Source organism: Pyrgilauda ruficollis, unplaced genomic scaffold, assembly GCF_017590135.1.
Source record: "Pyrgilauda ruficollis isolate IOZ18807 unplaced genomic scaffold, ASM1759013v1 scaffold15, whole genome shotgun sequence".
In the NCBI taxonomy this organism is placed as follows: domain Eukaryota; kingdom Metazoa; phylum Chordata; class Aves; order Passeriformes; family Passeridae; genus Pyrgilauda; species Pyrgilauda ruficollis.
This window is the reverse complement of record NW_024513654.1, coordinates 13,642,360-13,669,919: the sequence shown is the minus strand read 5'-3', so window position 1 is coordinate 13,669,919 and position 27,560 is coordinate 13,642,360. Positions and strand designations below refer to the sequence as shown.

At 55.5% G+C, this 27,560-nt stretch overlaps 1 protein-coding gene across 1 annotated transcript in view; it reads left to right on the top strand.

Moving 5' to 3' along the window:
- Positions 1–477: 477 nt before the first annotated feature.
- Positions 478–27,560, top strand: part of SLIT1 (slit guidance ligand 1) — a 60,627-nt gene continuing 33,544 nt past the window's right edge. Inside the window, exons 1-4 of the mRNA XM_041460995.1 lie at positions 478–766; positions 12,838–12,909; positions 13,193–13,264; positions 13,915–13,986. Of these exons, the coding sequence (XP_041316929.1) occupies positions 564–766; positions 12,838–12,909; positions 13,193–13,264; positions 13,915–13,986 (419 nt within the window). The 5' untranslated portion in view covers positions 478–563. The remainder of the gene's footprint in view (positions 767–12,837; positions 12,910–13,192; positions 13,265–13,914; positions 13,987–27,560) is intronic.

The following is a 27,560-nucleotide window of genomic DNA, read 5'->3' as shown; positions in this document are numbered from 1 at the left end:
CGGGTGGGAGACAGGCCAGGGCTCCCCTAAGTACACCAGGGGATGCGAAACCTCTTGGCACCCCCGAGGAGAGGTGGGAATGCTCTGCCTGCGCCGCTTGGCTCGCAGGCTGTTTCTCCCCGGGGTGCCGCTGCCCGCAGCCTCTCCGGGAGAACTCGGGTGCTCCGCGAACGCAGCCCGCCGTCCCAGGTGGGGGCACCGATCCGAAGCCCTCCTCCCTCCACGGTCGGAGCGGTGCAGAGCCCCGACGGCTCCGGCCACCGGGGTGCCGGTGCCCCGCCCGGCCAGGACCGCCGCTGTCCCCGCCGCCGCGGGTACCGGGGGCGCGGGGAGGGGCCGGCTGGTGGCGGGGGGGCCCGTCGGGGCGGGCAGGGCGGGAGGGAGGAGCCAGCGCGGGGGCTGAGCCTGGGCTGCGGGATGGGGCGGCAGTGAGGGTGGGCGGGTGTGCGCCGACGGGGCTTTCGCCCCGCAGCCGAGCCGAGCCGCGTCGAGCCCAGCCCCGCTCCGCTCCGCTCCCCGGTGATGCGCAGCGGCCGCACCGCCTGACCCTGCTGCCCGCTGCCATGGCGGCCCCGACCCCCGGGGCGCCGGCGGGGGTCCCGGCGGGGCTGCGGGCCGCCGCCTGGCTGCTGGCGTGCGCCGCGCTGTGCCGGGGCCGCGCCGCCGCCTGCCCGCCGCTGTGCGCCTGCAGCGGCACCACGGTGGACTGCCACGGCTCGGCCCTGCGCGCCGTGCCCCGCAGCATCCCCCGCGGCACCGAGCGCCTGTGAGTACCGCCGGGCTTTGTCCGCCGCCGCTGGGCGTGCGGCGACGAGGGTGCGGGAGCCCGGCGGGCGCCGGGGGCTTGTCCGAGGGCGGGTGTCCAAAAGCGCGTGGGGAGCGGTGCTGAACCCCGCGGGTGCGGAACGCGCTCCGGAGCCTGAGCTCGGAGTGTGTGCGGGAGCGCGTCCGGGGTGCGCGTGGAAGAGGCTGTCCGAGGCGGGGGTGGGCAGCAGCGTGTCTGGGCTGTGTGCAAGTGCCCGCCGTGTCTGTTCAGGGCAGAACGTGTGCGAATGCCCGTGGGGCCGCGGTCGGCCGCCCGAAAGGTGCGTGTGCGAGAACCTCGTGGCGTGGGTGATGTGCGGTGTCCCGCTACGCCCGGGGGTTGTGTGTCTGTAAATTCCCGTCCAGAGGATACGCGTGCAAGGGCCTCTTGGGTGAGTTTACGTGCATCATCCCCTTCCTGAGAGAGGTGCAGTGGCCCGTCGAAGTGGAGAGCAGGGTGTATGTCAGAGCCTGCTGGGGCAGGGTGTGTGTGTAACCCTTTCTCTGTGTGAGGGTCGTGCAAGGGGTCCGGCATATGCAAGAACCCGCGTGTGCCAGTCTTTGTGCAAGCATGTGCAGCGGGGTTGGGATTAGAGCAGTGCCTGAGGGAGTGGGTTGCTCCGGGGGGGTATTTGCGCTGGGGCAGCCCAGAATGGACTGGGTGTGTGGGTCCGTGAGCCCCATGGCACCCCCCGGCAGGTGGGTGGCCACCCCTGCAGTTGACTTGTCACAGGGTAGCTGCAGAGCCACAGGGGCTCTCTGAGGGCTCCTGTCACCCCAAGCCTCTACCTGTGCTGAGCACCCCTTTTGTCCCCAGGAAGCTCTCCTGGGAGTGCTGCACATCGTGTTAGGATCAGGTCCCATTTCTCCAGCTCCTCTTGAGATTCCCCACGGTGTGACCAGCCTTCAGCCATGCAGATCGCCCATCCTCTCCAGTCCCCTGTGGCTGCACCTCACTGCTCATCAAATCCCTTGCCACGTCCTCAGGGATGCTGGGAGGTGTCCCTGGCTCTCAGCCGGGCCCCCATGAGGAAGGATTTTCTCTCACAGTCAAGGTCCAGCCGGTTGTGTGGGTCCCGTGTTACCTGCTGCGCTCCCCCGAGCAGGAGGGGGCCTCTGCTGCTGTGCCTGGCTGGGCAGGTTTGCCTGCCTGGGCTTTTGCGGCCAAGCAGGGAGAGCAGCATGAGCTGAACGTGTCCAACCTGCTGCTGGCAGGAGGTTCCTGGCACGCAGTAACCCAGTCTCAGCAGGAGAGCAGGGCTGTCCCCAGCCTGTCCCCACTCCTCAGTGCAGCAGGTGCCCCATCCCAGCAGCTGCAATAGACCATAGTGGCACAGTAGCTGTCTGGCCCTGGCGCCAGGCTGCTCCTACATCCCCCTTGCAGCTCAGGGAAGTGTTGAGCTGCTGTTTCCTTGGGCAGCAGAGCTGCAGGATATGTTCTAGGACAGCCACACGGTGCTCCTGGCCCTGTGCTGTTTGCAGCTCCTGGAGTTTGACCCTGCCCTTTGCCTGCAGATGGGCCAAGACCCTGCAGGCGAGGACGGCATGCATGGACTGCAGAGAGCCTGGCAGCTGCCGGGGCTGCACCCAGCAGGCAGCATCAAGAGCTCTGCAGGATACCGCTTTAGAGGAGTTTTCTTTTCTCCCACCATAATTATCCTCATACAAATGATTATTACCCAGCACGGCAACCAGGCTGCTGTGAGATGCCATCCTATAGAACAAGTTGATGAGGTCTGAGACAGGATCCCCCTTTCTGCTGTGCCTAGAGCAGAGGGAAAATTTATGCATAGCCTGCACTAGCCCTTTCTGCCTCTTGGAGAGCTTAATGGGGTCCTTGGCATCAGCTCTCCATGCACCTGGGTGCAGGGTCCTGGGGAAATGTTGGCATCAAGTTCCCACCTCTGCCTGCATCCAGTCCCTTGCTCAGCGCTGCTCAAATGAAGCAATGCTGGAGTGAGCTAATGGAGGATGCCCTGTTGGGTGTCTCACTCCTGCTCTGGCAGGGCATCTCTCCTGCTCTGGAGGTGGGTCCTGCTTGCTGTCTCCTGTTCTGCCTCCACAGACCTGGTCCTCCATGCCTGTTGCCATCCAGCAGCATTGGGTTTTCTGGGTTTTAATGCAGCTGGTGATGCCGGATCTTCTGTCTGGACTGAGCTAGACATGCTTGCTCTCTCGTGGGTGTTGTCTGCTGGATAACTACTTCCTGCTGTTTTGCACACCCATGCAGGTGCTGGAGGGTGTCTGTGCAGAGCAGGTCTGTCTCCTAGCAGTGAAATCCTGCTGTAACAGCTCGTAAGCGAGTTTCAATTCCCTGTAAGCAGGCTGCAGCCTTGCAGTCTCCAGCTTCTCAGTGTTTGATGGAGCAAGGTCAGCAGTTAGCCACGGGGGAGTCTGCAGCAGGGGCTGTGCCAGGACTTGCTCTCTCCAAGGGTCAGCTCTCTGTGGGGAGTCATCAACCTCTCACCAGTGCCCTCCACTGCATGCCTCTTTTCCCAAGCCCTGAGATGCACAGGATGAGCAATGCCAACCTCACCACGCATCCCACAGTGGCAGTGAGCTGTGATGTCCCTGCTGTTGAATTTCTTGCCTGTTGCATGCCAGTGCAGAGCCTCCCGGCTTTCCCCAGCCTCCCACCTGGCTGAGCCCCATGGTGGCGTGGGTCCAGCCCCTGGACAGGGCAGCCCTGCTGCTGCAGCCAGGCCTGCTGGCACTGCCATTGTGGGGACTCAGCAGCATGCTGTGATGAGCTTTGTGCTCCATTGCTTTTGCAATACACCCTTTTCCTTTGAAGAACAGCAAATTACTCGCCTTGCAGAGTCATTGCAACTTTGGAGAATCATTGGCTGGGAAAAATGTCTTCTGTTCCAGTTTGCCCTGTGGTACCTTCCTGGTGGGTGCTATGCTGTTGGCAGAGAGTAAGGGCTGCAGATGTGTCTAGGATGGACCATGAGTGATGGTTGCATGGGGGGGACACAGGACCCCTCTTCCCTTGTACCAGGGCACAGCACTTTTATCCCTAAGTGCCTTTTAGTCTGCAACCCAGCATAAATGGGGGTTATGCACCTGCCCTCTGGCTGGATCAGGGCTGAGCAAGGTGGGAAGCAGCACAGTCTCTGGGCACTTTTCACAGATGCCTGTGCTCCTGCCTACACTTCTGGCAAGCACAACAGAGGCCTGCAGGCTTTGTAGGCAGGATGAGGTGATAATCCCCAGCACTGCAGTGTTATCTGCTTCCAGGAGTCCCTCAGGCCACAGCCACCAGAGAAGAGTTGTGGGAGAAGGTCACGATTCCCTTCCCCATTTGCTTGCTTTTCTTTCTTTTTTCCTTTGAAAGTGTCTCTGAAGAGCAGACTGCCTTGTTGAGGAGGTGGATAGCTCTCCCCATGCCAGCAGGATCAGTGCAAATTTGCCACTGTCAAATGGCAGCTTCCAGCCCAGCTCTTTGCTTGTAGGGGATGAATTGGCTGTGATGGCGTGTCACTCTTTCCTGCTATTGAATTTTCTGGCTGACAGATGAGAGTTTTCCCACTTGCCCCTTTTGCCTGCTCTTTGATGAGCTGAACATCCCCCTTCTCACTGGGGGCTGTGCTGTGTCCCTCCCCCCACATGGAAGGCAGCAGAGTTGGGTTTGGGGGTCCCCATCACTGCACCCTTCTTGGCTCTGGCTTTTGATTGCCAGGGTCCCTGGCCTCAGCATTTAATGGGGCTTCTGTTTGCCTTGTTTCCAAACTTTGGGGGTTTGCCTGTGCTGAAATGGGCCCCATGCAGTCTGTAGCCAGCCTGCCATCCCTCTGTTTGCATTGGTGGAGGGAAGGGGTGCTGAGCTACAGCCTGTGGGTGTGGGAGCACCATGTCTGCACCTGAAGCACTCTTGCATACTGCCCAACCATCCCCTGCCAAAATTCCAGCAGCAAGCTCTTGTTCAGAGCACGTTTAATCCATTCACCTGCATCTGCCTCTCACCAGTTAATCAAAATGTCTTGCAGCAGCCAGGCTGGTGTATCACAGCGGCGCTCCTGCATTCCACTCCAGTTGTTGGGCTGCTTCTCCTTTCGGGGGCTTCAGGCAATGCTCCTTCTTAGGAAGCACCTTGAGGAAGTCAACCTCTGCCTTCCCTGAAGTGCCCGGGCAAGTTCCCAGTGAGCAGCCTGGTTGCAGAGGGTCTGTGCAGGCTCTGCAGAGCTCTGGAGCAGGATGCAGGACCTTTGTCCAGCCAGGGCAGCGCTTGGCTGGCCCTGCAGCCCTCAGCTCTCAGGAGAGATAGTGCTGGGCACAGGGAGGATGCAGGCTGGCTTGGGAAGGTAGCCTGCCCAGCCCACTGCAGTGGCTTCCTCGGGAGCCTTCCTGGACAGAGGAAATTTGCAATTCTATTCCAATTTCTCCCTTCAGCTACGTCCAAGGCAGATGCTGTCTATATATTGCCATGGTAACGCTGCGTTCTCACTCTCTACGGAATTGCATGCTGGAAAAATATTAGTTTAAAAAACTATGTCGTGTTTGTATTGACTGAAGTGGAGGCTGATAGTGGAGGATCTATTGTCCCCTGGTTGGGAAAAGTCACCAGTAACAGGCAATAAAGCCAGGCAGATTGGCCTCTGGTGACCACTTCTCACCCCACACAGCAATTGCTTCCCTATAAACCCTTCCCTGGCTCTGTTTTATTGCATCCTTTAAAACAGATATTTTTGCCTTAAATGTGCTGCCACTTTGGTCCTCCAGAGCGATGCACTGTGCTAACAGCAGTTCCTCGCTGCTGAGGTGGGAACAAGGAGGGGGAATTGTTTCCAGCTTTAATTGTGGGTCTGTCACGTGCACCTGCAAATGCTGTTGCTGCTGTGCCCAGGTCCCAGGGTGGGCTGGGCATGGTGGCCACGGTGCCAGTGCAGGGCAGCACAGGCAGAAACAGTGCAGTTACAGAAACAGACTCCTACCAGGACCTGCATTTGCTTTGAGTTTCATTCTCCCCTACTTCATTGTTTCCTATCAAAACTCTGGCTGGCAGAAGAGTGAGGCAGCTATAGAAGGCAAAGGATGCATGAGGGACCCTCACAGGGCAGCAGAACCTGCAGTTTGGGGATACAGAAGGGATTTGGGGTACCACCAGTGTGGTGTGGACAGGGAAAGGGTGTCCCATCCAGGGAAAGGTGTACAAGCCCATGGCCTCCCACTGAACAGGGGCTTTTCCTGTATCCTTGCTCTGATTTGCTCTCTGGCAGACTGGTGGAGGAGAGTACTGGAGCAGGATGAGCATGTGGGCAACCAAGGGAGCCTGTCTTTGTCTGGCTTCAGAGTCCTTCATGGTTCCCTGCCCACTCCAGAGGTACTTGGTGCTGCAGACGCATCCTCTTGGTCTTTATTGCTACTGAAATAACCTTTTATAAAACCTGAGAGGCAAGGAAACGTTTCTGTGCGTGTTTTGCTGAAAAGCAGTAAAAACCACAGTTGTGCGTTAGCAAATGGCCTCATCCCAGGGGATTCGGACCCAGATCACTGCTCCCTGGCAGGCTTCCAGTGCGAGCTGCTCAAGGCCAGCTCCAGCAGCTGGCCCCTGTCCCCACTCGAGGGACAGCCAGGGATGGCAGTGGTAGGAGGGGAGAGGAGCAGAGGTTTTCCTGCTGTACAGCACCAGGATGCCAATTAGCAATGCGAGCAGTAAGCATAGCCGGCTCCTTGGGGTCGTGGCACTGCTGGAAGTGAGAAGGAAATGAGGTGGGATGAGGGGACCTCTGCATGGTGTTGGTGTGGGGTTGGCCCAAGGCTGTCCCCTCAAGAATCATCTCAGACCTGCCTGCTACATTCAGGCTCTGAGGCTATGCTGACTGCCTGCTTCCCCAGCATGCATTTTGGATGCACTTGCTGCTCAAAATAGCAGAGGCAAGTGTCCTATGGGGGAGAGAGGCTGCTAGAGGAGGAAGATCAGAAAAAGGGAAGATTAATTTTTAAAGCGATGCAGCCAAGGAGCAGCTCTGGGCACCAAGAGTGAGAGAGATGCAAGCTCCTGGCCCTGGATATTTCTTGGTTGGAGGGAGCCCTGCATCCCAAATGGGATGCTCCAGGAGACCCATCTGGTCTGGGATTGAGTAGGCATCTATAACTCAGCAGTTCAGGGGCACTTGGCCTCTCATTCCTGGTGTGAGCAGCTCCAGGAGGGATAAACCAAAGAGGTTTTGCTGGGGGAGATGCAAAATGGAACTCAATCCAGTGAGTGGCGGGATGAAGCCTGAGGGCTGGGCAGCCTCCCCTGCCCTGGGAAGCAGAGGAGCTACAGAGCAGCCCCTCTCCAGGTACTCAGCACAGTGTAAAAAGCCAAATTTTGTGGGTATCCCAGAAATCTGTTCTCTTGGCTGAGTCTCAGTTTCCACATTTGTGACACAGAAATGCCCTGCTGCCTTTTCTCTCTCCCGCTGGGGTTCAGGGAGGTTATTTATTAATTTTTAACCTGAAGGTGGTACACCACAATGCTGTGTGAGTGTAAAGCATTCCCTGACTGCGAGCAGCTAATGGCTGTGGCATGAAAACCCCAGAGAGAAGTTAAGAGGACAGAATGCCTTCCGGATCCTCACTGTTACTTGCATGATCAATGCTGTTTGTGATGCTTAAAGATCTGTCGTGATGCTAACCTGCTGTAGCACCTCGTAAAAGGCCACAGAGCCTCCCATGCTGTGGGGCTGTGCTGTGCTTGGGGCTGGGCTCCCCTTTGGCTGAGGGCAGTGATTCCCAGATGAGTCCAAACAGCACAGCTGCTCTTGCTCTGCTTGTTGGGCACCTGCAGGCAGCTGGCAGGGATGGTGCTGGCAAGGTGTTCACCCTGTGAGTGACACCCTAAAGGGACTTCCATGTATCCCTTGGGCACCTTTGCTCTTCCTGAGGGGTCTGGCCAGAACAGGGATGGGATGGAATGGAAAAGGAGAAGAAGGTGCTGAGCCCCTTGTGCAGCTGTGTCAGCCCAGGACATGTGTCACCAGTGTCCCCTCCCTGAGCAGTGGGCACTGCACCCTGTAATTCCCTGGTGCCTTGGAGGGGATGGAGTTAGGACCCAGCCATGGCCCTATGGGCCCCAGAGAGCTGGTCAATGTGCTGCTGCTGCTGGAGGGGACCAGCTCTCACAGGACTAGGAGGGCCTCTGCCCCACATTTCCTTGTCTGAGCAGCTCAGTGAGCCTGTGCTGGGGATAAGTTACATTCAAACAGCCGGGTGAAATCTTGAGAAGACTTGAAAAATGCAATAAAAGTGTAGGATGAAAGGTTGCAGCTGCTTTGTCCCCCAGTGCTGAGCACAGGGGTCAGTCTGGAGTCTAAGCCATTTTTTCCATTAGCAGTCTGTGTGATGGGACACGAGCTGCTTGTGGAAGTTACAGATGCCACCAGGCTGGGAGAGATGTGAGAGGGCTGGAGAACGGGTTGAGGTTTCAGAGTGGGCTTGGTGAATGGGAGGAATGAGCTGACAAAAAGGAAGTTCTTGCTTGGGGACTCGAGGAAAGTGTTGGTGGGAGGCAATCACCAAAAGCACAGATGTGGAATGGGAGCACAAACAGAGCGGGTCCTGCCCCTGCAAGTCAGAGAGGCCCTGAGGGAGAGCTGTGCCCTTGGGGCTGGGGGATTGCTGTGGGCAAGGGAGCAGCCAGATCTCTGCACCATGCTGGCCTGGGCAGGCAGAGATGGGGTTCATCTGCTGTGGGAGGGGTTCAGCTCAGAGTTTTGATAATGGTCCTGCAGGCAGGAGCAGTGACGTGCTGGAATAAGGCACGGGGTGGTGTCAGTCCCTGTCCTTGAAGGAGCAGTGCGTGCATCTCCCTGGATTGATGGAGGGTGCCAGAGGTGGCTGTGGGGTGCGTGACCTTCCAGCCTTCATTTCTCTGCTTCCCTGATTATTATCTGGCACTGCTGGCTGCAGCTGGGGTCAGGGCTCTGGGATGAGGGCCATGGAGCTGCTGGGAGGGGAGCCATGCCCTTGGGGGCCGGCGCTCTGAGGCAAGGGCAGGAAAGGCAGGGCAGCGAAGAGGGAGGGACAGACTCATGGACAATACACGGACCAACCCCAGCGGGCACCAGGGCAGGGGCAGCTGCAGGCACCACGGGAGCACGGATCCTTCTCCGCCAGCCCCTGCAGCCACTGCCCAGAGCTGTGGGCACCTGCTCTGTGCTGGCCCTGGTGGGCCAGGGCACATTTTGGTGCCGGTGTGTGCAAATGCAGGAATCCATCTCACAGACTTTCCCTCTGCATCCTTAAAAGCGGGATTCCAGGGAGCAGAGCAGTTAGGATTTCTGCCTCAGCAGGAGAGCAGAGCAGAGCTGAGCCACAAGGACAGGAGTCACATGTGTGCTGAATATCTGATGCTTTGCAACAGAGTAGGGATCCTGGGATTGCGCTGTCTGCTCCTTCCCACTCCTGATAAATCAGTGCCCAGGGAAATATCATTCATGTTGGCTGTATTTAATAAATTAACTCTCAGCATTTGTGCTCTCTGAGGTTGTTACTGAGTTAGTGTAGCTCCAAACCCTGCAAAGGGAAAAGAAACATCGGACCCCCTGGGAATGGATAAGCCATCCAAAGCTAGAAACCAAATATAAACCCAGACTATGCAAATCCAGTCTAACGAACCCTGCTGCAGCACAGACATCCCATCTGGGAGTGGGATGATCCACAAGCAGTGTAGCAAAGGGACTGATTGTTTTAATGACTTTCCTCTTCCCAGGGAGAAATGGGAGGGGGGTTTCTGAAACTTGAGGGTTGCAGATGAAAATTCTCTGCCTCTCCATCAGCAGTGTGAGATTTGGAGTGCTGGGGGGGGGCAGAGGAAGGCAGCTTGAATGAACTTGAGGATGCTTTCTGGTGTTAAATCCTTTGAATTGGCGAGGAAAGAGCATGCCCTGTGTTTCTGCTTTCAAGTCATAGTCCAGAAATACAACCAATCTGCTGGGCAGCTCCCCAGACACATCAGTCCTTATTGAAGCTCTGCTGTGTGGAGCAGGGCAGAGTGTTTTGCTTCACTAGGAAAGGGCATGGAGGCAGTGGGTGAGCAGCTGAGCAGCAGGGATCTGGCTTTCTGGGCACTGCAGACTGTAATTTGTCTCCATGAGGAACTGAAGGGGGTTCAGAGGGGGAAAAATGTCATGAAGTTAAATGGCAGTGTTGCCTCGGCATCCTTACAAATAAGCTTTACCTGCTGTTCGTTCCCATCTTGGTTGCAAAGGCCATCATTTACCTGAACAAAGGCATGGAAGGATGCTGGGAGCAGTTGTCAGGGAGCACACAGAGCCAGTTCCTGAGGGAGGAGGACTGTCAGGGGGTCCTGAGACACAGCCCCACTTGGGGATTGCCACCAGCCCCACTGCTGAAGTTCCCCAAGGATGCAGGGAGTGGAGGCTGGGGTGGGCTGTGTGGGCAGCAGACCCCAGGGCAGCTGGTCCTGCTGGTGCCTTCTGGTGCTACAGTCTTTGGGCTGCACTGTGCCAGAGATGCCTTGGAGAGAGGGCAGAGCCTGTTTTTGGCATGTGCAGGGACTGGCCATGTTTAGTTCGTGGCTTCCATGGCTCTTTGGTGTTTCTTCATGTTTCCATGCTCTGCCTGCGCTCTGCCTCTGGCTAAGGCTCTGTGTGCTCTGAGGACAGCACCACCTTGGGCTTTGCAGGCTGAGGTCTAAGTCCTGGCTTTCAGGTTGGGCAGTTCTAAATCAAGCCTCTCTGGTCTGTCCCTCTGCAGTACTGGAGATGTCTCAACTTCCAGTTACACATTGTACTGGAATTGTACTCTGGCTACACAGCCAGAGTAACGTTAGTTATGTTTGAAGGAAGGTGACATGGGAGTCCTGCTGGGAACCCTCCCTCACAGCAGCTCGAATGGGTGCTATTACCTCTAGCTTGGTCTCCAGCGTGGCCCTGGGGATCTTCCAGGGAATCTTCTTTACCAAGGAACCTTTAGGACATTTGGAGAAAACCATTCCTGAAGCTGTGATTTCTCCCTGCCCTTAGCTGATTCCGGGGCTGTGGTCCATCACGAGGTGGGCACACCACTGTACATACCAAACGACCCCCTTTGTGGTGACAAATATCCCTAAAACGTGTGACACACCCCAGAGCTTCGTGCCTGGGATTTACAGCCTGACTGACCAGGGCTTTTTCTCCCACTGAGAGGGTCAGGTCCGTCTGACTGGGAGTCCCGTCCCCGGCAGCCTGCTGTGCTCTCTGCCTGCTGCTCGGACTGCAAGCGGCGGGAGTCGTGGGGCTGCAGGGTCCGATTGTGGGTTTCAGTTTAATCACTGGGGCTGAGGAACCTCTATTCATTCCGGCTTGCATTCATCTGTGTCCTAGTAACGGTGCTCTCCCAACCTCCTTCCCAGCGCGGCACACACGGCTGGATAATGGCAGGAGCCCGGCAATCGCGGGGCTGAATAGCGCTGTAATTACGAGGCTATAATGGCGAGCTGGAACTCATTAGCCATTATCAGCCGTTTCAGCAGGACAATGGCAGCACCCCGGAGTGCGCGGCTGCGCTGGCTGCACCCGCTGGCCCCGCACGCTGCTCGGCGCCCCGAGGCCAGCCCGCCGCTCACCTCGGCCCCCGCACGGCTGCAGAACCCGCTGGAGGGGAGCTTTGGCTCTGGATGGGGATGATGGACTGTGTATTCAGCCAGCCATGTGACACGAGGCATTCCTGCTCCCTGGTCCCGCTGTCGGGGCTCAGGAAGTTACAGACCCCCGTGGTGCTGCCCAGGCACCCCAGGCTGCTCCATGGTGGCACTTTCCTGTCTCTTTCCTTCCCTGGCTCCAGCAGGTCATCCTTCACTTGACTGACTTCTCCTTCTGTAGTTTGTTTGTTTCCCCCTTGATTTTTGTGTCTGTGTTCAGAGCAGGCAGTGGGTCTCCAGCATGGGAGCCCTCCTGAGCTCTGCCTTCACGTAGGCATCCTCCACGCCCGGCACATGCCGTGGGCAGGCTGGCTTATGGCAAGAAGCAAACACTGCCATGCTTTGTGATGTCTCCTGCACAGAGATCCCCAGCTCTGCAGACTGTGGGTCCCAGGGCTGATGGTGCTGCTTTTCCCACAGTAATCACATCCTGTAATGCAGAAAAGGCACTGCAAAGCTGACTGTGAGGTGTAAATCTCTGCAGCTTCTGGCTTGATGTATTTTAAAGCAGGATAATCCTAGCAGGAGCGTGCTGGAGAGCATGGCTGAGGAGAGCTGGGGAAGGTGTACCCAGCAGGCTGGGAGCAGAGGCCCTGTGTGTCCAGCAGTGGGACACATGCTGTCCAGGTGCTCGGTCCTGGGCAGCACCAAGGCCATGGGTGGGTGGAGGTACCCCTTAATTCCACCAGCAGAACGAGCAAGGAGGGGCAGCATCTTTTTTATGGCTGCACTGCCTGTCCCTGTGCTCACCCAGGGCTTTTGAATGAGAGGGTGATGCCACAAAGCAGCAGCTTGTCCTGTGCAAGCGTCGCGTGGCAGGTGAAACCTGAGTGTGGCTTATTCTCCAGGTAGAAGGTGTGAAATGGCTGTGCACTGAACCGGTTGTGATGCAAGGATAATGGCAGGAGCCATTATCATGTAAGTGTCACTTACACTTGTAAGTGTCTTGCAGCTGGGTATTTAGAGGGATCCTGCTGTTCTGGGGACTTTTGTTTGTTTCTTGTTACCCTTGCCTTCTCTAAACATCTCTGTGTGATTGGGATGACCCTCCCAGGTGTCAGCTACGTTTGCAGAACGGGGTGATATGCGTCCCGGGGGAGCATCCAGAACGGGAGCAGGGAGGAGCCAGAGAGCCCCTTCCTCTTGTTGATTATGGTCCGTGAAAGATGCCAGCTTACCCAGGCACAGCCAGCCAGACCTCTGTGTGCCCAGCACTGCTGGTCATTGAGGGTGAGGGTGCTCTCTGAAGCCAGGGGCCATTCCTGGTGAGGGGCCACAGAATTGCACCAGCCCCCACTGTCCTTAGTGCCCTGCCTGCCGTTTTTGGGGAGGTACTGGGGAGGCCCAGTTCTTGGCTACCTCTTGAGTGTTTCCTTGCTAATTTCTTCCTCTTCTCTCCACAGGGAGCTCAATGGCAACAACATAACACGAATCAACAAGAATGACTTTGCTGGGCTGAAGCAGCTCCGTGTCCTGTGAGTTCCTGATGAGGGGCCAGATGCCCCCACCTTGGTGGATATTGTGCTTGGTTTGTGGCCCCTTCTAGGGCTGCTGGAGTTAGCCTCTTTCTGTGGGCTTCAGCCAGCAGGGCTGGAGGGCATTGTGTTGGGCTGAGCCTGGTGGATTTCCAGCTGGGAGACAGTGGGAAGAGTCTGGGTTGTGTTGAGGGGATAATGGGAGTGAGGTACCCTGGGTCAAAAGAAGTGATGGGGGCACTGGGGACCACTTTTGCAGAAAGCTGACCCCTTCTCTCTGCAGGCAGCTGATGGAAAACCAGATCAGCATGGTGGAGCGTGGGGCATTTGATGACATGAAGGAGCTTGAGCGGCTGTGAGTGTCTGGTCACGGAGGGAGGCTGGTGAGGGGCTGCTGGATTTAGTTGCAGAGAGCATCCTTTCCTTTTTTCCTCAAACCCTAATGTATCGGTGCTGCCTGACTTCAAACAGCTTCTCTTCTACGTGGCACTGGTATTTTACAGTTTGGGAAGCACACCTATTTCTGTTTCTGTAGATCTTAGAGTCCTTTCTGATGCTTTTGAAGTGAGGAGCAGGTTAAACACAAATGACTTTTGCTGTATCAGCTGTGTCCTGTGTGTTAGCAAGGGAGCTGTAAGTTCTGGTCCAGCACTCAGTAAAATAGCTCAGCAGTTTAAAAATCCCAAGCTGCTTGAGCAAATATGAGGAGCTGAGCTGAGCAGCAGGTTAAGAGTGCAGTTAAGCAGCAGTCAGCAGTTAACAGCGTGGAGTCCTCTCTGCATGTAATTACAACATTGTGAGTAGCTCTATTAGTGCCCCGTGGTTGTCCCTGCCTGGGATTGTGGTGAGCAGGATGGGGGTGTCCTTGCCAGGTGGGATGCTCTGCTCTACTGGCCTCTCTGAGCAAGCCAAAGTACCCAGCTCTGCGTGATGCATCCAGCTGGGCTGCAGATGGGGTCACTGCTTTGTACTCCAAACCCTGACCCTTTTCTTCTTTCCCTGCAGACGGCTGAACCGCAACCAGCTGCACACCCTGCCCGAGCTTCTCTTCCAGAACAACCAGGCGCTGTCGCGGCTGTAAGTGCCTTCTGTGCCCACAGGGCTCCCCTGGGGGACTGCCATGGGGTTTGGAGGGACACTGATGCCTCGGGAGGGTGCTGCTCCTGGGGGTGTGCTGGTGGTTACAGGCGTGTTGTCCCAGGGAGGGCTCGGCACCCAGGGGAATTCACCCTGTCTCTGTGTGAGCCGAGCATGCAGCGAGGTGGGAAATGGGCTGTGACTTGCAGCAGACCTGAGAGTGGCAGTGTTAAGGATGTCCTTGTAACACGTGGGGATATGGGATGAGGTGCTGGCAGTCTGGGCTGGGTCTGGCATCGCAGAGTTGAGCTGTGCCTGCACAGTGTCAGGTGGAGAGGTGCCGAGAGCTCCTCGCTGGGTGTGGATCATGGGCTTTGGAGCAGGGTTCCTTACACACTCACCCAGGTTCTCATGAAAGGAGGGTGAAAGAGGGTGTCCCTAAGGGGGTCACATTCTTTCCAGAGGCCTCCATGGGGCACAGAGAGCTCCACAACCCTGCTCAAGAGCTGCCTTTCTGTAGGTGTCTGGAGAAGGAGGGGGAAGATCCTGCCCTTCATGCCTGCTGCCCCCTCCTCACATTGCTCTATTTGTCTCCATCCCTGCCAGTCCCTCTGCCCCTGCAGAAACAACTCCAGGGACTGTCTCTTGCTGTGCAAGCCCCAGCTCCACAGATCTCCCTGCTCCTCCTCCCTCTGTGCAGCAGCAGGCTGCTTGGGAAGGGCTGCTGGGGTTTTGATAAATATTCTCTGTTCCATATTGGGTTTCCCTTGCCTGGGGCTGTTTTGCTCAGGCAATGGTGCTTTCAGCAGTGCCAGCATTGTTCAAACAAAGTGTTTACAGGCTCTCAGCTATGTCAGGCACCACATACATTGGGAAGGGTGCTGTGAGGAGCAGAGGGTGCGTGCCAGACTGGGGCTGGGTGCTCTCCATCACTCAGAGAAGCAGCTTATACCCTGTGGATTGGGGTGGTGGTTGCCAGGACACAAGCTTTCTGCTTGCAGCATCTTGTATCTCCATTGATCAGCTGTGACATGAGGATGCCAGGTCCCTGCTGAGGCAAGGCAGGAATGGATGAACTAAATAAATGTGCTGAGACATTCCCAGGACAGGAATGGCCATGCTGGGGCCAGGCAGCCCTGCCTGTGCAGTCAGGCTGTGGCTGAGCCACTTTCTTCCAACAGTGCCAGGGAGTCAGTCCCAGAGTTCAGCCTGAGGCGTGTAATGAAGGGTTAAAACGCTGTGTGGGTTGCCAGTATGGGATGTGTGAAGTGGTGGACAGGTGCCAAAGATGGGCCTAGGTAATGGCAGCTGATAGCACAGGCGTTCAATTAAATTATCAAATGGCATTTGTTGAGCTCAGCTGTGCCATATCATGGCACCAGCAAGGGCCCATCCTCCTCCAGCCACCCATTGCATAACAGAAACACGAGAATGATTTTGCAAATATTGCTGTTTCCTTTTTAATCTTCTCTAGATTTTAATACCAGGCTTTTTCAACAAGCAAACCCCAACAATTCGTTGTGGAGATGCAGAAGAGCAGCATGTGTGTCTCCTACACGTACAGCATGCCCCTACACAGCTGCCAGGCTCGTGTGGAGCCAGGACTATGCCACGGTGTGCAGGGGGCTGTACACACCACCGAGGGTTTGAGAGGGCTATGCAAGATGCTCCTTGCAGCCACCTCATGTTCAGGTGCATTTCAGCCTCATCCTGTTGTTTTACTGCTCACTGCAATGTGGTGGTTATTTCAAACCTTTTCCCTCCCACCCTGTCTTGAAGTTGTTTTCTGGCCATTTCTGCCATGGCAAACTGCCTGAGTTCCAGCACCTGGAGCTTTTCTTGTTCAATCTAGGGCTGTGTGCATGGGCTCAGATTTTGCAGCTCCTCAGCTATAGCTGGTGCCATGTCTTGGGGAGCTTTGAGGCGTGCTTGGAGCAGAGGGTCCCTATGATGAGCGGGGACTGGGACAGGGGACACACTGAGCCACCCTCCAGCCTCCTCTGCAGCAGGTTCCCCCACACACATTAATGAGGGCAGGGGTGCAGCGCTGGGGTCTGCCCAGAGAGCACATCCTGGCAGATCCTCGAGTTCTGCATTTGTGCGACAGAGCACTATGTGCCAGAGGACCTGCTGCTCCCTCTCCTTGAGGCTCCTGGTTGCTGAGGTGCTCAGGGCTGATTTGGGAGGATGGCAGAGCAGGGGTGGCTTGACTTGGCAGGAGGTGGGATCTGGACCAGTGGGATCTGGCCAGCCAGTGCGGGAGGTCATAAGGACACTCTTAAATTGCTGCAAACCCGGGTCAGGCTACAGGGATATGAGTCAGTGGGGAACAGGTTTAAGCTAAATGGAAATCAGCTCTCCTTGAATGAAATTGGAGCCTCCCCACTGGGCTTTGCACTTGTTTAACTGCTGAAATGGATCTGGGGTGGCCCCACTGCTCAGGACCCCCTCTCTGCCCAGTAACAGGCCAGGACCTGTGCTGGTCTAGGAAAAGAAGGCTCTTACCAGCACCATTTTCCTGCAAACCCTGATCTCCAGATTGCTTCCAGCAAACAGGCTTCCCCTTGACCCACAGCCTGCAGCCACCCATGCCATGCTTCTCAAGTTCTGGAGTCCTTGCTAGGTCCTCCTGTCCTCACACCGTTGTACTGGGAGGTCTTGAATTAGCAAACACTGCCTGAATGAGTCAGGCTGAGATCTGTTGAGTTGGGAAATGAGGCTGTCTGGTGGCAGCTGAAGCAGAATGCAAGGGGTGGGTTGCAGGAGCTGCTGGGGGTTGCTTAGATGGGCCCTTGGGTGCTGGCTGGGTGCTCCAGCCTTTTCTAGACATGGTCTTGATGGATCTTTTTCAGCTCATCAGTTCACAGAAGATGAAGGCAAGTCTGTTGAATTAGGGGTATGTGATACCCATAGGGCAGTTTCCCACTGTACCTTTTCTGCTGAACCTGATGAAAATTTTTCAGGAGCACAAGAGGAGTCCCTGAGGTTCAGGTTGGGATGGAGAGCTCTTTGTGCACCTCCTGACTGTCAGAGCCTAATCCACGTTGTGGTACTTTGTGGCCTCCCAGCCCGGCTCGAGCTACAATTGGTTACATGGAACTTGGCTGTAAAGAGCATTTGTGCAACGGGATAATGGAAAGGGCTGGAGTTAAACCTGATCCGCTGGGGCTTAAGTAAACTGGGGAATGGCAGGAAAGGGCCAACGGGAAGCAAACCTCAAATGAGGGCATGGGGGAGGTGAGATGCCTGGAGAGGAATGTTTTCCCCTTGGAATTTGGAAATATTGAGCTGACGCCTGCCCAGAGCCCATTTCAGTCTGAGATGGTGGGGGTGGTCCTTGGCAGTGGGGCCAGGAGGCAGGGGGACTCCCTGCATGGCCTCCTTTATTGATGTCCCCACAAGGAGCGGGTAACTCATTAAGCAGTGCTGGTGGCTGGAAATGGTGCTGATCTGAGGTTTTGCTGGAGAGCGCCTGACCTCAGCGACCCGTTCTCAAACTGGGTTTAATTAAACTGTCAGCACTGGACGGAAGAACAAAGCTTTGTGGGCTCAGGGGGGAAAGCCAGGGTCCCCCAGCAGCTCACTGGGGAAGAGCACATCTCCTGCGAAGTGGAGGGCTGATAAAAAGATGGATCTTTCCTTCCAGTGAGGATTACCCAGGCAAGAAGGTGACCTCTTCTATTGCAGTGCCCGGTGTTGGTCCCCAGTGTGCCACAGCCGTACACATCTTGGCTCAGCAGTGGTGCACACCAGAACAGCCCTGATGCACACCAGCAGCCAAGGGGATGCTGGAAGATCTTCTTTCACCATCTCTCCCAAGCTGGCAGGAGTTGGGGTTTTTTTCCCCAACAGCCCCCAACAGAAAAAGCAAGCAGAGTTTCTCTCTGCTTCCTTGTGGGGGGGAAGGATGAGACAGGAGTTTTGTAGCACTCTCTCCCTTCTCTGCTCAACTCCACTTAAAACCTCCTCCTGAAGCTAAATCCCTTGGGGGTTCTGGATGGGGGATGCCAGGAGAAGAGAGGAGTCTGGAATGGCTGTAGCAGCAGGGTGAGGACAGAAATGCTGCGGGCACATCATCAGGGAGGCAAAGACGTGGGCTGTTGAAATGTGCTAAAGGCAGCCAGGATGGCTATAAATAAATAGTTTTTCCCAAGGGAAGCCGCGCTGATGCGAGGGAGGAGAGGAGCAGTGGGTGCTTGGCTGTGAGGAGCTCTGGGGAGTAGCTCCTGCAGGGGAGTCTCAATCCCAGATGGATGCATCCGCACGGGAGTAGCTGCCCAGTGGTTTCCCTCAACAAAAGCTGCAGTAGCTGCTCCTTGCTCAGGCAGAATGGGAGCTGAGAGAGAGTGAGCAGAGAGTAGCGGGAAAAAGTCTTGTCTCCAGAAGGAGGGAGATTTAGGACATGGGCCGCAGACTGTCAGTTTCTGTCGGACCCATGCCAGCAAAAATGGTGCAGGAGATGGTGCCACATCTTAGCTGGCAGGCAAGCCCAGGGGGAAGGGCTGCCGTGCTGCTCTCAGTCTGTAAGGGCAGGGGCTCCCTAGAAACAGCATTAACATCTCAATCAGGGCTGGTGACTTTCTGAGCCGGGGACATGTGAAATGTTGTAGGAGCTGGGGGGATTGTCACGCTCCTGTGAGACTCTTCTCCTGAGGCCAGAGCCTGCAGAGGAATAGTGATGCTCCATGGCTGCCTCTGTCTGGGAGCTGACAGAGGGACCAGGGCTGGTCCAGACCCACCATGGACCCAGGGGTATTTAAAGGGAGTTTTGGGCTGAGTGGCAGAGAGCACCACAGCTGGGTGTGCTGCCTGGTTAGGAGAGATGATATTATGGCAAGCCCTGGGGCAGGTTCCTCGAACCACCCCTGCATTTGGCTAAACCCAGCCGTAATTGCCTTTAGAAAAGCAGGCAGAGAAAAATGGAGGGCTGCTAAATAACTTGAGAAAATGCAAATGACATCCTTCAAGAAGGAGAGGATCACAACCACGCCAGAGGAAGCTGTGAGCTGAGTAGTAGCAAAACAGGGTGACAAGTGAAAAAGGAGCTGTCAGAGAAAGGAATAACAAAACAGGCCCCGTTCAGATGGGGCTGGCTGTGCGTGGGAGGTGTTGCTTGCGAGCCTGTACTAGTGACCATTCCTCTTGGGGCTGCACCAGGAAAGCCCCCAGATAGGGAAGGCAGAGATGGAGAAACAAACGTGTTCCTGTGATGGCTGGATAAAGAAGCAGTCCTGTGCCCCCACAGTGGGTAGTCATGCTGGTGCCAGGTGGGAGGTGTGGCTCCAGGTGGGGACACTCTCTGGGGAGTGCATGTGCCACAGCTTTGCTCCCTCCCAGTGGGGGAGACGTGCCTGAGCCCCCTTTTCAATTTAGTGGGGGATATTTTGTGCCTGCCTGCTGGTTGGCTCCCTGGAAATGCTGTCACTGTGGTGGGCTGGCTCTGGCTGTGCCCTGGCTCTCCTGTGCCAGACACCCACCCCCACCTCCCACAGTCACTCCTGTTGGGGCTTTGCTTGAGGTTCACTCTCTCCAGCAAGGTTTTGTGCTGGTTCTGGAGCTCAGCAAGTGCCCAGGAGCCTGCAGCCACTGTGTGGGAAGGGGCTTGTGGGCACAGCCTCGTGTTTTCATCTTCCCCTGCTGGAGCAGGGTTGCTTTGGCTCCCTGGGCACGTGCCCCTTTGCTCTTTGCACACATGCGTATGTGCTGATGTTCTGTGCAGAGGTCTGCCGTCCAAGAGCAAAGTGCCAAGGTCAGAGCACAGAGCAGCTTTCCTGGAGCAAACCTCCCTGCTTCCCCTTCCCCAGCATCCCTCATTTTGTCCCAGCTCCCCCTCTAGCAGCATCCCCCTCCCCTTGCCGGGTGAGGGCCAAGTGTCCCCGCTGTCACCATGCCCACGTTTTGGACTCCGGGTGCCGTACCCCACCGCGCTCCCCAACAAAGCTCCTTCTGTTGGGGACAGAGCAGGGCTGGGGGGGCCAGGCTGGGAAGTGTCCCCCCGAATACCAATGAGGAGGGGCAGCGTGTTTACCCCTGTAGCAGGGGGGAGGGGGGAGCTGTGGGGTCTGTGTGCTGCGAGACACCCCCCCACACCAGCTGGGGGGAAGGGGAAGGGAGGCCTCTCTGCAGCCCCCGGGAACAAAGAGTCAGTGTGGCTCGTGACAGCTCTAAGGAAACGCAGGGAAACAAATGTGCCACTAATAGGTGGGGAGGTTACCTAGGGAAGGATGCTGCCAGGCGGGCGGGCAGCCAGCCCCCTCCCCGGCGGGCTGCCAGGCGCTGAGGGGCTGCTCCTGGCACCCCAGCCTTGGCAGGGCTCAGGGAGCTACAGAAGGGCCAAGCTGAGGCAGGCTGATATGTCCTTGTGCTTCTGGCCCGTGGGGACAGCATCCTTACAGATACCTCTGGGGCTTTGTGCTGGGTAACCCTGCTGGGAAGGAGCACCCTTGTGCAGGGAGCTGCTCACTGCCTGCTGCTCTTCTTCCTCCATCATTAGTGTGCCACAGATTCAGCTTTTTTTGGCGGGGAGGGCAGTAAGACTCCCTGGGGGATCCTGAATGCAGATAACCTTAAAGCCTCACAAATTAAACACATTCTTAAGATCTCTTTATATTTGAGCACTTCCATAAGCTTTTTGGGACTTGACCCGCAGTCTCCAGAGGCACTGGGAGTACTGGGGTGAGGGTAGTAACCATGACCCAACCTGCAGATGAACAGCCTCCCTCTTTGCTTCCCACCAGCCTGGGCTCGTCCCACCGGGGTGGTGCTGCAAGCCCTGCACAGGGACGCCCTGGCTCTGTTCTGTGCCATTATCCTGCCCGCGAGCCGGGGCTGCCAGGAGCGGGCATTGCCAGACGGCTGCCTGGAGATAATCTGCCCCATTCCCTCCATGCACCCCGTTGTGCTCCTGACTCACGGCCGGCTCCAGTTTTCTGCCTGTTGAGACGCTTCCAAGGTTTCCTTGGCAATGCACGGGGTCAAGCCCCACTCCCAGGGCTCTCTCCTTGAGCCACTGGTTCTGCTGGGCTCACCCTCTGACTTGCTTTGGGTGCAGGCTTGGATTTGGTTTTTGTAGTGTTATTAAAGCGAAAGTCTGTAGTGAGGTGCAGCTTTCAGCCCTCTGCCCCTTTCAGAAAAGTCCTCTCCTCCACATGGCATCATGCAGAGCATCCCTGTCTAGCTTCCCAGTGGTGCTCTGGCAAATGGGAATTTGCAGCCCATGGGAAAAAGCAATGAAAAATCAAGTCTTCCTAAAGCTGAGCAGCGGTGCTAATTACACAGCTATTAAAACACAGGAATTATTTATTCCCTGCCTGCCTCACAGCTCATTGCCTGCATTGTCCCACATTCAGCCTTTAGCCACCTTTGGTCCCCTGAAAGAGTTAAAAGAGCACTTGGAGGAGCTGATGCCTTTGTCCATCCATTTTGAGCACAGCATAAAGGCATTTCCTTCCTCCTGTTTTCACAGCTCAAATAGTAGAAGAGTTCAAAGTGATATTAAAGAATCGTGAGCAGAATTAGCCTCTGGTAATTTGAGTTCCAGAACGTGGAAGAAAAAAGTCCTATGCAGTGATTTGAAGCTAGGTTATAACTTGGTACCACTGCATGTGCATCCCACAGACGTGTGAATGTGCAGAGCCAGGTAATTAACCTGTGTTTGCTGGCTGATCTTCCCGCGGGTGGGTGCTGGAGCCCCTCCTCTCTCATGCTGGGACTGCAATGAAAACAAGCTGTCAGCAGTTTCCAGCACTGCTTCCAACAGGGTGCCTGTGCCGTGCTCTTTCTCTTTTGCTCCCAAGGGACCTGTGATGCTTTTGGCATTGGTGCTGCACCACACAGCATGCAACCCCCACACCAGCAGCTGGGCTTGGTGGGCTCCAAATTCTCGCCCAAGCGGGCTGCCTGGAGCCCTGGGATGCTTTATCCAGTGCTGTAGGCAGGTGAAGTTCCCCATGCTGAATGCTGTAAGGGCCAAACGGATGAGTGTAAGTGGGAAAGATGCCCCTTTGCACAGCTGGGGATTTTCCTGGTGCAGCAGGGCTCCTAGGCATTGCCAAGGGGAAGGTGTGCCCTGCCTGCAGGGATGAGCTGAGGGTGTCCTGGTTTGGTGAGCCCATTTCCCTGTGTGCCAATTGACATCCATGTGCAAGGGAACCCTGCTGACAGTGTGTTTGGGGAGGTGGGAATCCACTTTCCAGATTCTCATCTGTGTTAAATTAATTATCATCTCAGGCTTATCCTCACTTAACCAGGGAGACGCAGACTTCTGTGGCTGGGGCTCCCACTGCCCTGCCAGAGCCAAGCAGAGTATGGATTAGGGGTCTTACCAGCTGCCTTCCACGGCCCTTCCATGGTTGTTGTACCCCCCTTTGCCCACAGAGGCTTTTGTCCTCATTTGTGTCTGTATTTCCCTTCAGGATAGGAAAAGCTGGATTAATATTTACTGCTCCCAAGGGAGCTGTTGGTAACTGAAGACGTCCCGCTGTCTTTTTTTCTCTAAACTGGGAGGCAGGAAATGGCAGGGATGGTTTAGAATGGTTTCCTCACCCCTCCTTCTCCCTGTCTGGTCCTTGCTGCCCCTCCAGTGAGGGATGGGCATTTGAGGCAGAGGTGCTTGAAGAGAAATAAAGTGGCAGTGACTTTCTGCAGCCCCTGGGGTGGAGGAGAGGTGTTTCCCTGGGAGGTGCAGCCAGAAAGAGCTTGACCATCCACTTGAGTGTTTCGGAAATGGTAATTTTGGGATTCTAAGGAGAAAGGAGGAAGAGGCGTTAGCTATGTTGCATGGACAGAGTGCTAAGTGTGGAAAGCACAGGAATAGCTCTCAAAAAGTGTCTCACATCCCGGAGCTGGGAAGTTCTCCACCCCCAGACCCCTCCCATGGCAGAACTGGGAAAGGAACCTGGGAATTCTGATCCTGTGTCTCTCCACACCATCCCATCCCTGGATGACACTCAAAGGGAATTTTGTCCACCTAGGTGCCCCATAGATGGGTCAGTGCTTCATCCCCTCCACTTCACCCCATCTAGGATGCTTTTTCCCAGGCTGATCACTCTATGACAGGCAGTCGCAGTGGCAACAGGGGCCTGGAGATGAGGGTTGAAATTGACCTCACCATGGCACCCTTTTGGGATATTTGCCTATGGTCTGGTGATTCTTCTTGCCATGAACCAGCACATATCCAGCAAAACATGCAGCAGTGTGCTGGTCTGAGGCAAGAACAGTGGAAATGCAAAATGGGTGTGGGATGGGGGGGTAGGTATTCAACCCCAAGGATACTCCATTAATTACCAATCATGGGGATAAAGTCGGGGCCACATAGCAGGAGTGGGGAGCTGTGCTTTTGGGGTAAACAGGAGCAAGGAAGTGAGGAGCAAGCAAGGGGCTGGCTGCATTCCCAGGACTCAGCAGTGTTTCCAGCTCTCGCTGTCTGACCGGAGGCATTTCCACCTCCCGGTGTTGTCGTCCTGCTCCAGCTCGCTTGTTCTCCTCCCCACGGGCTCAGCATGTTGCTCATTCCTGCATCCTACGATTTCACAGCATCCCCGCAGCCGGGTGCTAATGAGATTAGACCCAAGCTTTAAGATGTCTCTCTCTATCCTTTGCCATCCAATTACACAGCCCGCATGGTATCTGATTGCCTGTGAGAGGGGAGGACTGGGGCTGGCTGGGATGGGAGGATGCAGCTGGTCTTTCTGGGTATCAGCCCTGCCGTGCTGAGTGGTTTTCTTTTGGTTTTCTTTCATTCTTTCTCTTTTTTTTTTTTATTTTCCATTCTCCCCTTGGCTTTGAGCTGCTTCGTTTGGCTTTTTCATCGCTTCTCGATGTGGCGGCTGGGCAGAATTTGTTTAAATTAACTGCTTGAATGGCAGCATTTGTATGTGTTGGTGGGGGGGAGCTCAGACAGCACCAGAATGGATGAGGGGGATTAAAGGTGCCTAATGGGTTCCAGATGGGCATCCTGGACTGGGAAACACCCCCGCAACCCCAGCCCCAGCCAGGGGCCGCTGGTAAGGAGCTTGGGGCTGTGAGCCGGGATGCTACAGCAGGCAGCTGCCTGGTTCTCCTGTGGCAGGGCGGCTGCTCCGAGCACGTGCCAGTGGCACTGGGGTGCCCTGAGGCTCCCCAGGTGCTGTGACTGGCCAGCCCTGCTGGGGTGAGCAGGCAGATGCACCAGAAGAAGGTTCTACTCCCTGCTGCAAGAGCATGGGGTGCAGCAGGTTCTACTCCCTGCTGCAGGGCTCTGGTGATGTGGGGCTGGGGACAACCACTTTGTGTGTGATTCCAGCTTTCAGAGGGGCCTCAGCTCAATCATTAGCTGACACTGCAAATGCAGCCCACTGGGGCAGCACCACTGGTGCATCAGTTTCTTCTCTGTAGTCTTGGTTGCAATGAGGAATGATAATATTTAGTCTTTGTTGCCCTCCCCCGGGCTCTAGAGTAGCTTGGGGTGGGTGCTCGCTCAGTTAGACATCCCCACCACTGCAAATGTCAGCGTATTTTTTCGTATTTACAGATGGAAAACTGAGTCACAGAGACAGGAAGAAATTGCCTGTGTGGCCCTGCCAGCTGCATTTCCCAGATCTGTAGGGGTTAGAGACGTGGTGACAGCCCTGCCTGTCTTTCCAAGGGCTGTGCCTCCCACCAAGGGCCAGATTTCTCCTCCAGAGCTACTACATGGTGCCAGAGCTGTGTGTTTGCAGCCTGTCTGGTGGCAGAGCCTTGATTGGAAGCATGTCAGTCCCAAATGAGATGAAGAGTGTGGAAGTGAAGGGCTGCTGGGGTTTGGTGTCACTGGCAGGGACCTCAAGGTCATTGTTTTTGAGTTTTATTAATGGCTGAGAGCGGGAGCAGGATATAAGCTGTGAGACAGTCATCTGCTGGGAATATCACCTGTGCTGTAGGTCAGCACATCATTTTGTGGGAGATTTTAACTTTTTAGGGGGGAGTTAGGGGGAGAGCTTTTCTGTAGGGCTACAGAAGCAGGCAGGTTTAAAGGAAGTGAACGTCACATGGAACCTTTTGCTACTGAAAGCTGACAAAGCCCTGGTCCTAGTGGGAATGAGCCCACTCACCCCAAAATAGTTTGTTGTGAAGGCAGTGGTTTGCTCTGATGTGTCCAGCTGCATCCAAGCAGATGACTGAACCTGGGAATGAAGCAAGGCTCAGGAGGGAGACCCACAGCCCCACTCCCCATCCAGGAGGGAGGTGGCAGAGGAGGGCCCTGGCTGGGTGTCACAGGGACACATGGGGTAGTTGGGAAGTGCTGGCTGACCTCCATCACCTGCTGACCCTCGACCAACGCTCTGTTGGCCAGCCCTCCCAGCTCATCCTTGGCCCCACATTCCCCCACCCGGCTCTTGTTTCCTTCCACAAATATTGAGAAAATAAACAGCACAGCCAAAAGGTGACATCCCTGCATCCCTCCACACACAGCTGCCTCCCCAGGGAGCCACACAGGTGGTGACCCTGCATTCCTCAGTCTGAGGGTTAACTGAGAGAAAGCAAATATTGGCTTCTCCTGGGGCTGCTCCAGCCTGTGCCTGCTCCAGCCTGTGCCTGTGGCTAGGGCTGCCTCTTGCCTAAGGAAAGAGACTCGTGGTGCAGGCAGGTCCCCATCTCTGGCAGGGGTGATTGCACAAACATGGCTCTTCATCCACGTAGCTCAAATTCCCCATTGTGGCCTTGAGCCTGCTCCTTAGGACAGGATCTTCCTATCCCCCATCCTCCTTGACTCTCCTCATCCTGGTCTTGTCTCTTAGCAACTCCCCTGACCAGGACCTGGGCTGTGTGGGGAGGGATGTGACACTTTCTGTGCATCAGTCACTTTGTCACCTCCAGAGTGAGCGTGAGGTCGTTAACCCCGGAGCACAGTGAGTGAGGATAGAGCATCCCCGCCATGCCTCCCCCCGGTGGCAGCCGCTGCTCTGCCTCCAGCTTGACACCGATCCCCGCTACAATAACGATACGGGTGGCAATCAGGGAGGAATTAAAGGATAATTAATGCCAATCCACATGGAAAATTGCTCTCGTCAAACAAACCTGATATCATTTTTTTGATGAGCTGACAAATTGGGTTGATAAGTAGCGACTGTGCTGACATGATATACCGAGACTTCTGCAAGTCATTTTGCTCTTGCCTGGAGGATATTGCCATGAAAACATTAATATTCTGCAAAAGTCTGTGTAGCATTTCTGACAGCGTTCTTCACTGGTAGAAATCCCTGGGGGAATTGCAGTGGTCACCTCTCTGGCAGGGTGCAGTGGGGGTCTGACGGTGGTGAACTGATGTTCAGCATCTCTGCAAAGCTGCGGTGGTCTTGGAATCTTTGGTGGCACTGCTGACTTTTTCCAATCAGCCCCCAATATCCTGTCTCTTTTTGCCTCCTCTTTCTACCTTGCACCAGCTGAGGGTGAGCTGAGTGGCCTGGGTGATGCAGCTTGGGAAGAAACCACCTGCACAGTGAGAGAACTGAGTCTGGGAGGGCACGTGAGCCAGCAGTGAAAGGAGCGGGGCTGGTGCTGCGGGCAGGATGCCGGTCTAGCGGGGATGCTCTGCCTGAAACACCTGCACTGGGAAACATCCTCATGCAAGGTCACGCAGCTGGGGGAAAAAAAATGTAGGTCACAGCTACAAGACAGGGAGCAGTGTCTGGGGATGTGGTTACACTGAAAAGGACTTAGCAGCCGTCGTGTAAGCCTGCTCTGGGATGTGGGCTTCCAGCTTGGGCATGTGGGGATGTGCGGAGTAGCTCTGGGTGCCGAGGAGTTGCCAGTTTGGGGGCAGGAGGGAAGCCTCTGCTGAGCATAGTTTATGCTTCAGGGCCCACAGTTTAGAGAGATGTTGGGAAATTAGAAATTGCTCAGAGAGGAAGTGCACAATAATTGGAGGTCTGGAAAATCTGCCTTCCAGTGAAAAGTATTAAAAAGCTCAGTCTATTTAGTGTATGCAAGAGGAGGCTAGGAGAGAAATTTATCTCCATCTCTGCATACCTGCATGGGGAAAAGCCTGATTATAGGGATGCCATTAATTTAAAAAAAAAAAAAAAAAAAAAAAGAGAGAGAGAAAAAGCATAAAATCATTCAATAGCTGCAGGCTGAAACTAGACAAATTCAGACTAGAATTAAATTTGTCTTTTTCATGACAGAGAGCAATTAACCATTGAACACTCAGCTGGGAAAGAGGTGAATTGAATGTACCTTGAAGTTGCAAAGGAGACTGTACTTCTTTTCCCAGTGGTGGAAACTGGAAGTGTCAGTTGGAGCAGAAATCCCTGGGAGGGCTCTGGGTCTGGGCTGAGTGCTCAAAGTGTCCCAGTGATAAAGTGTCCCCTTCTGGGTGATGGATGATACTCCCTCTCTGGGTGCTGGGGGCACAAGTCCAGTGCCTCCAACACAGGCCAGGTCCTTAATTGCTCTCAAAGTCCCCAGGCATCCCTGCTCTGTGAGGCTGGTGGAGCAAAGCCAGCTGCAGAGGCTCCTCTCTATCTGCGATGATGTGAGTTGATGTCTGAACAGGCACATCTGCAGGTGGGGATGGGGCTGCCACAGCCTGGGGCTGCTGAGGGGGTTCCAGGCTG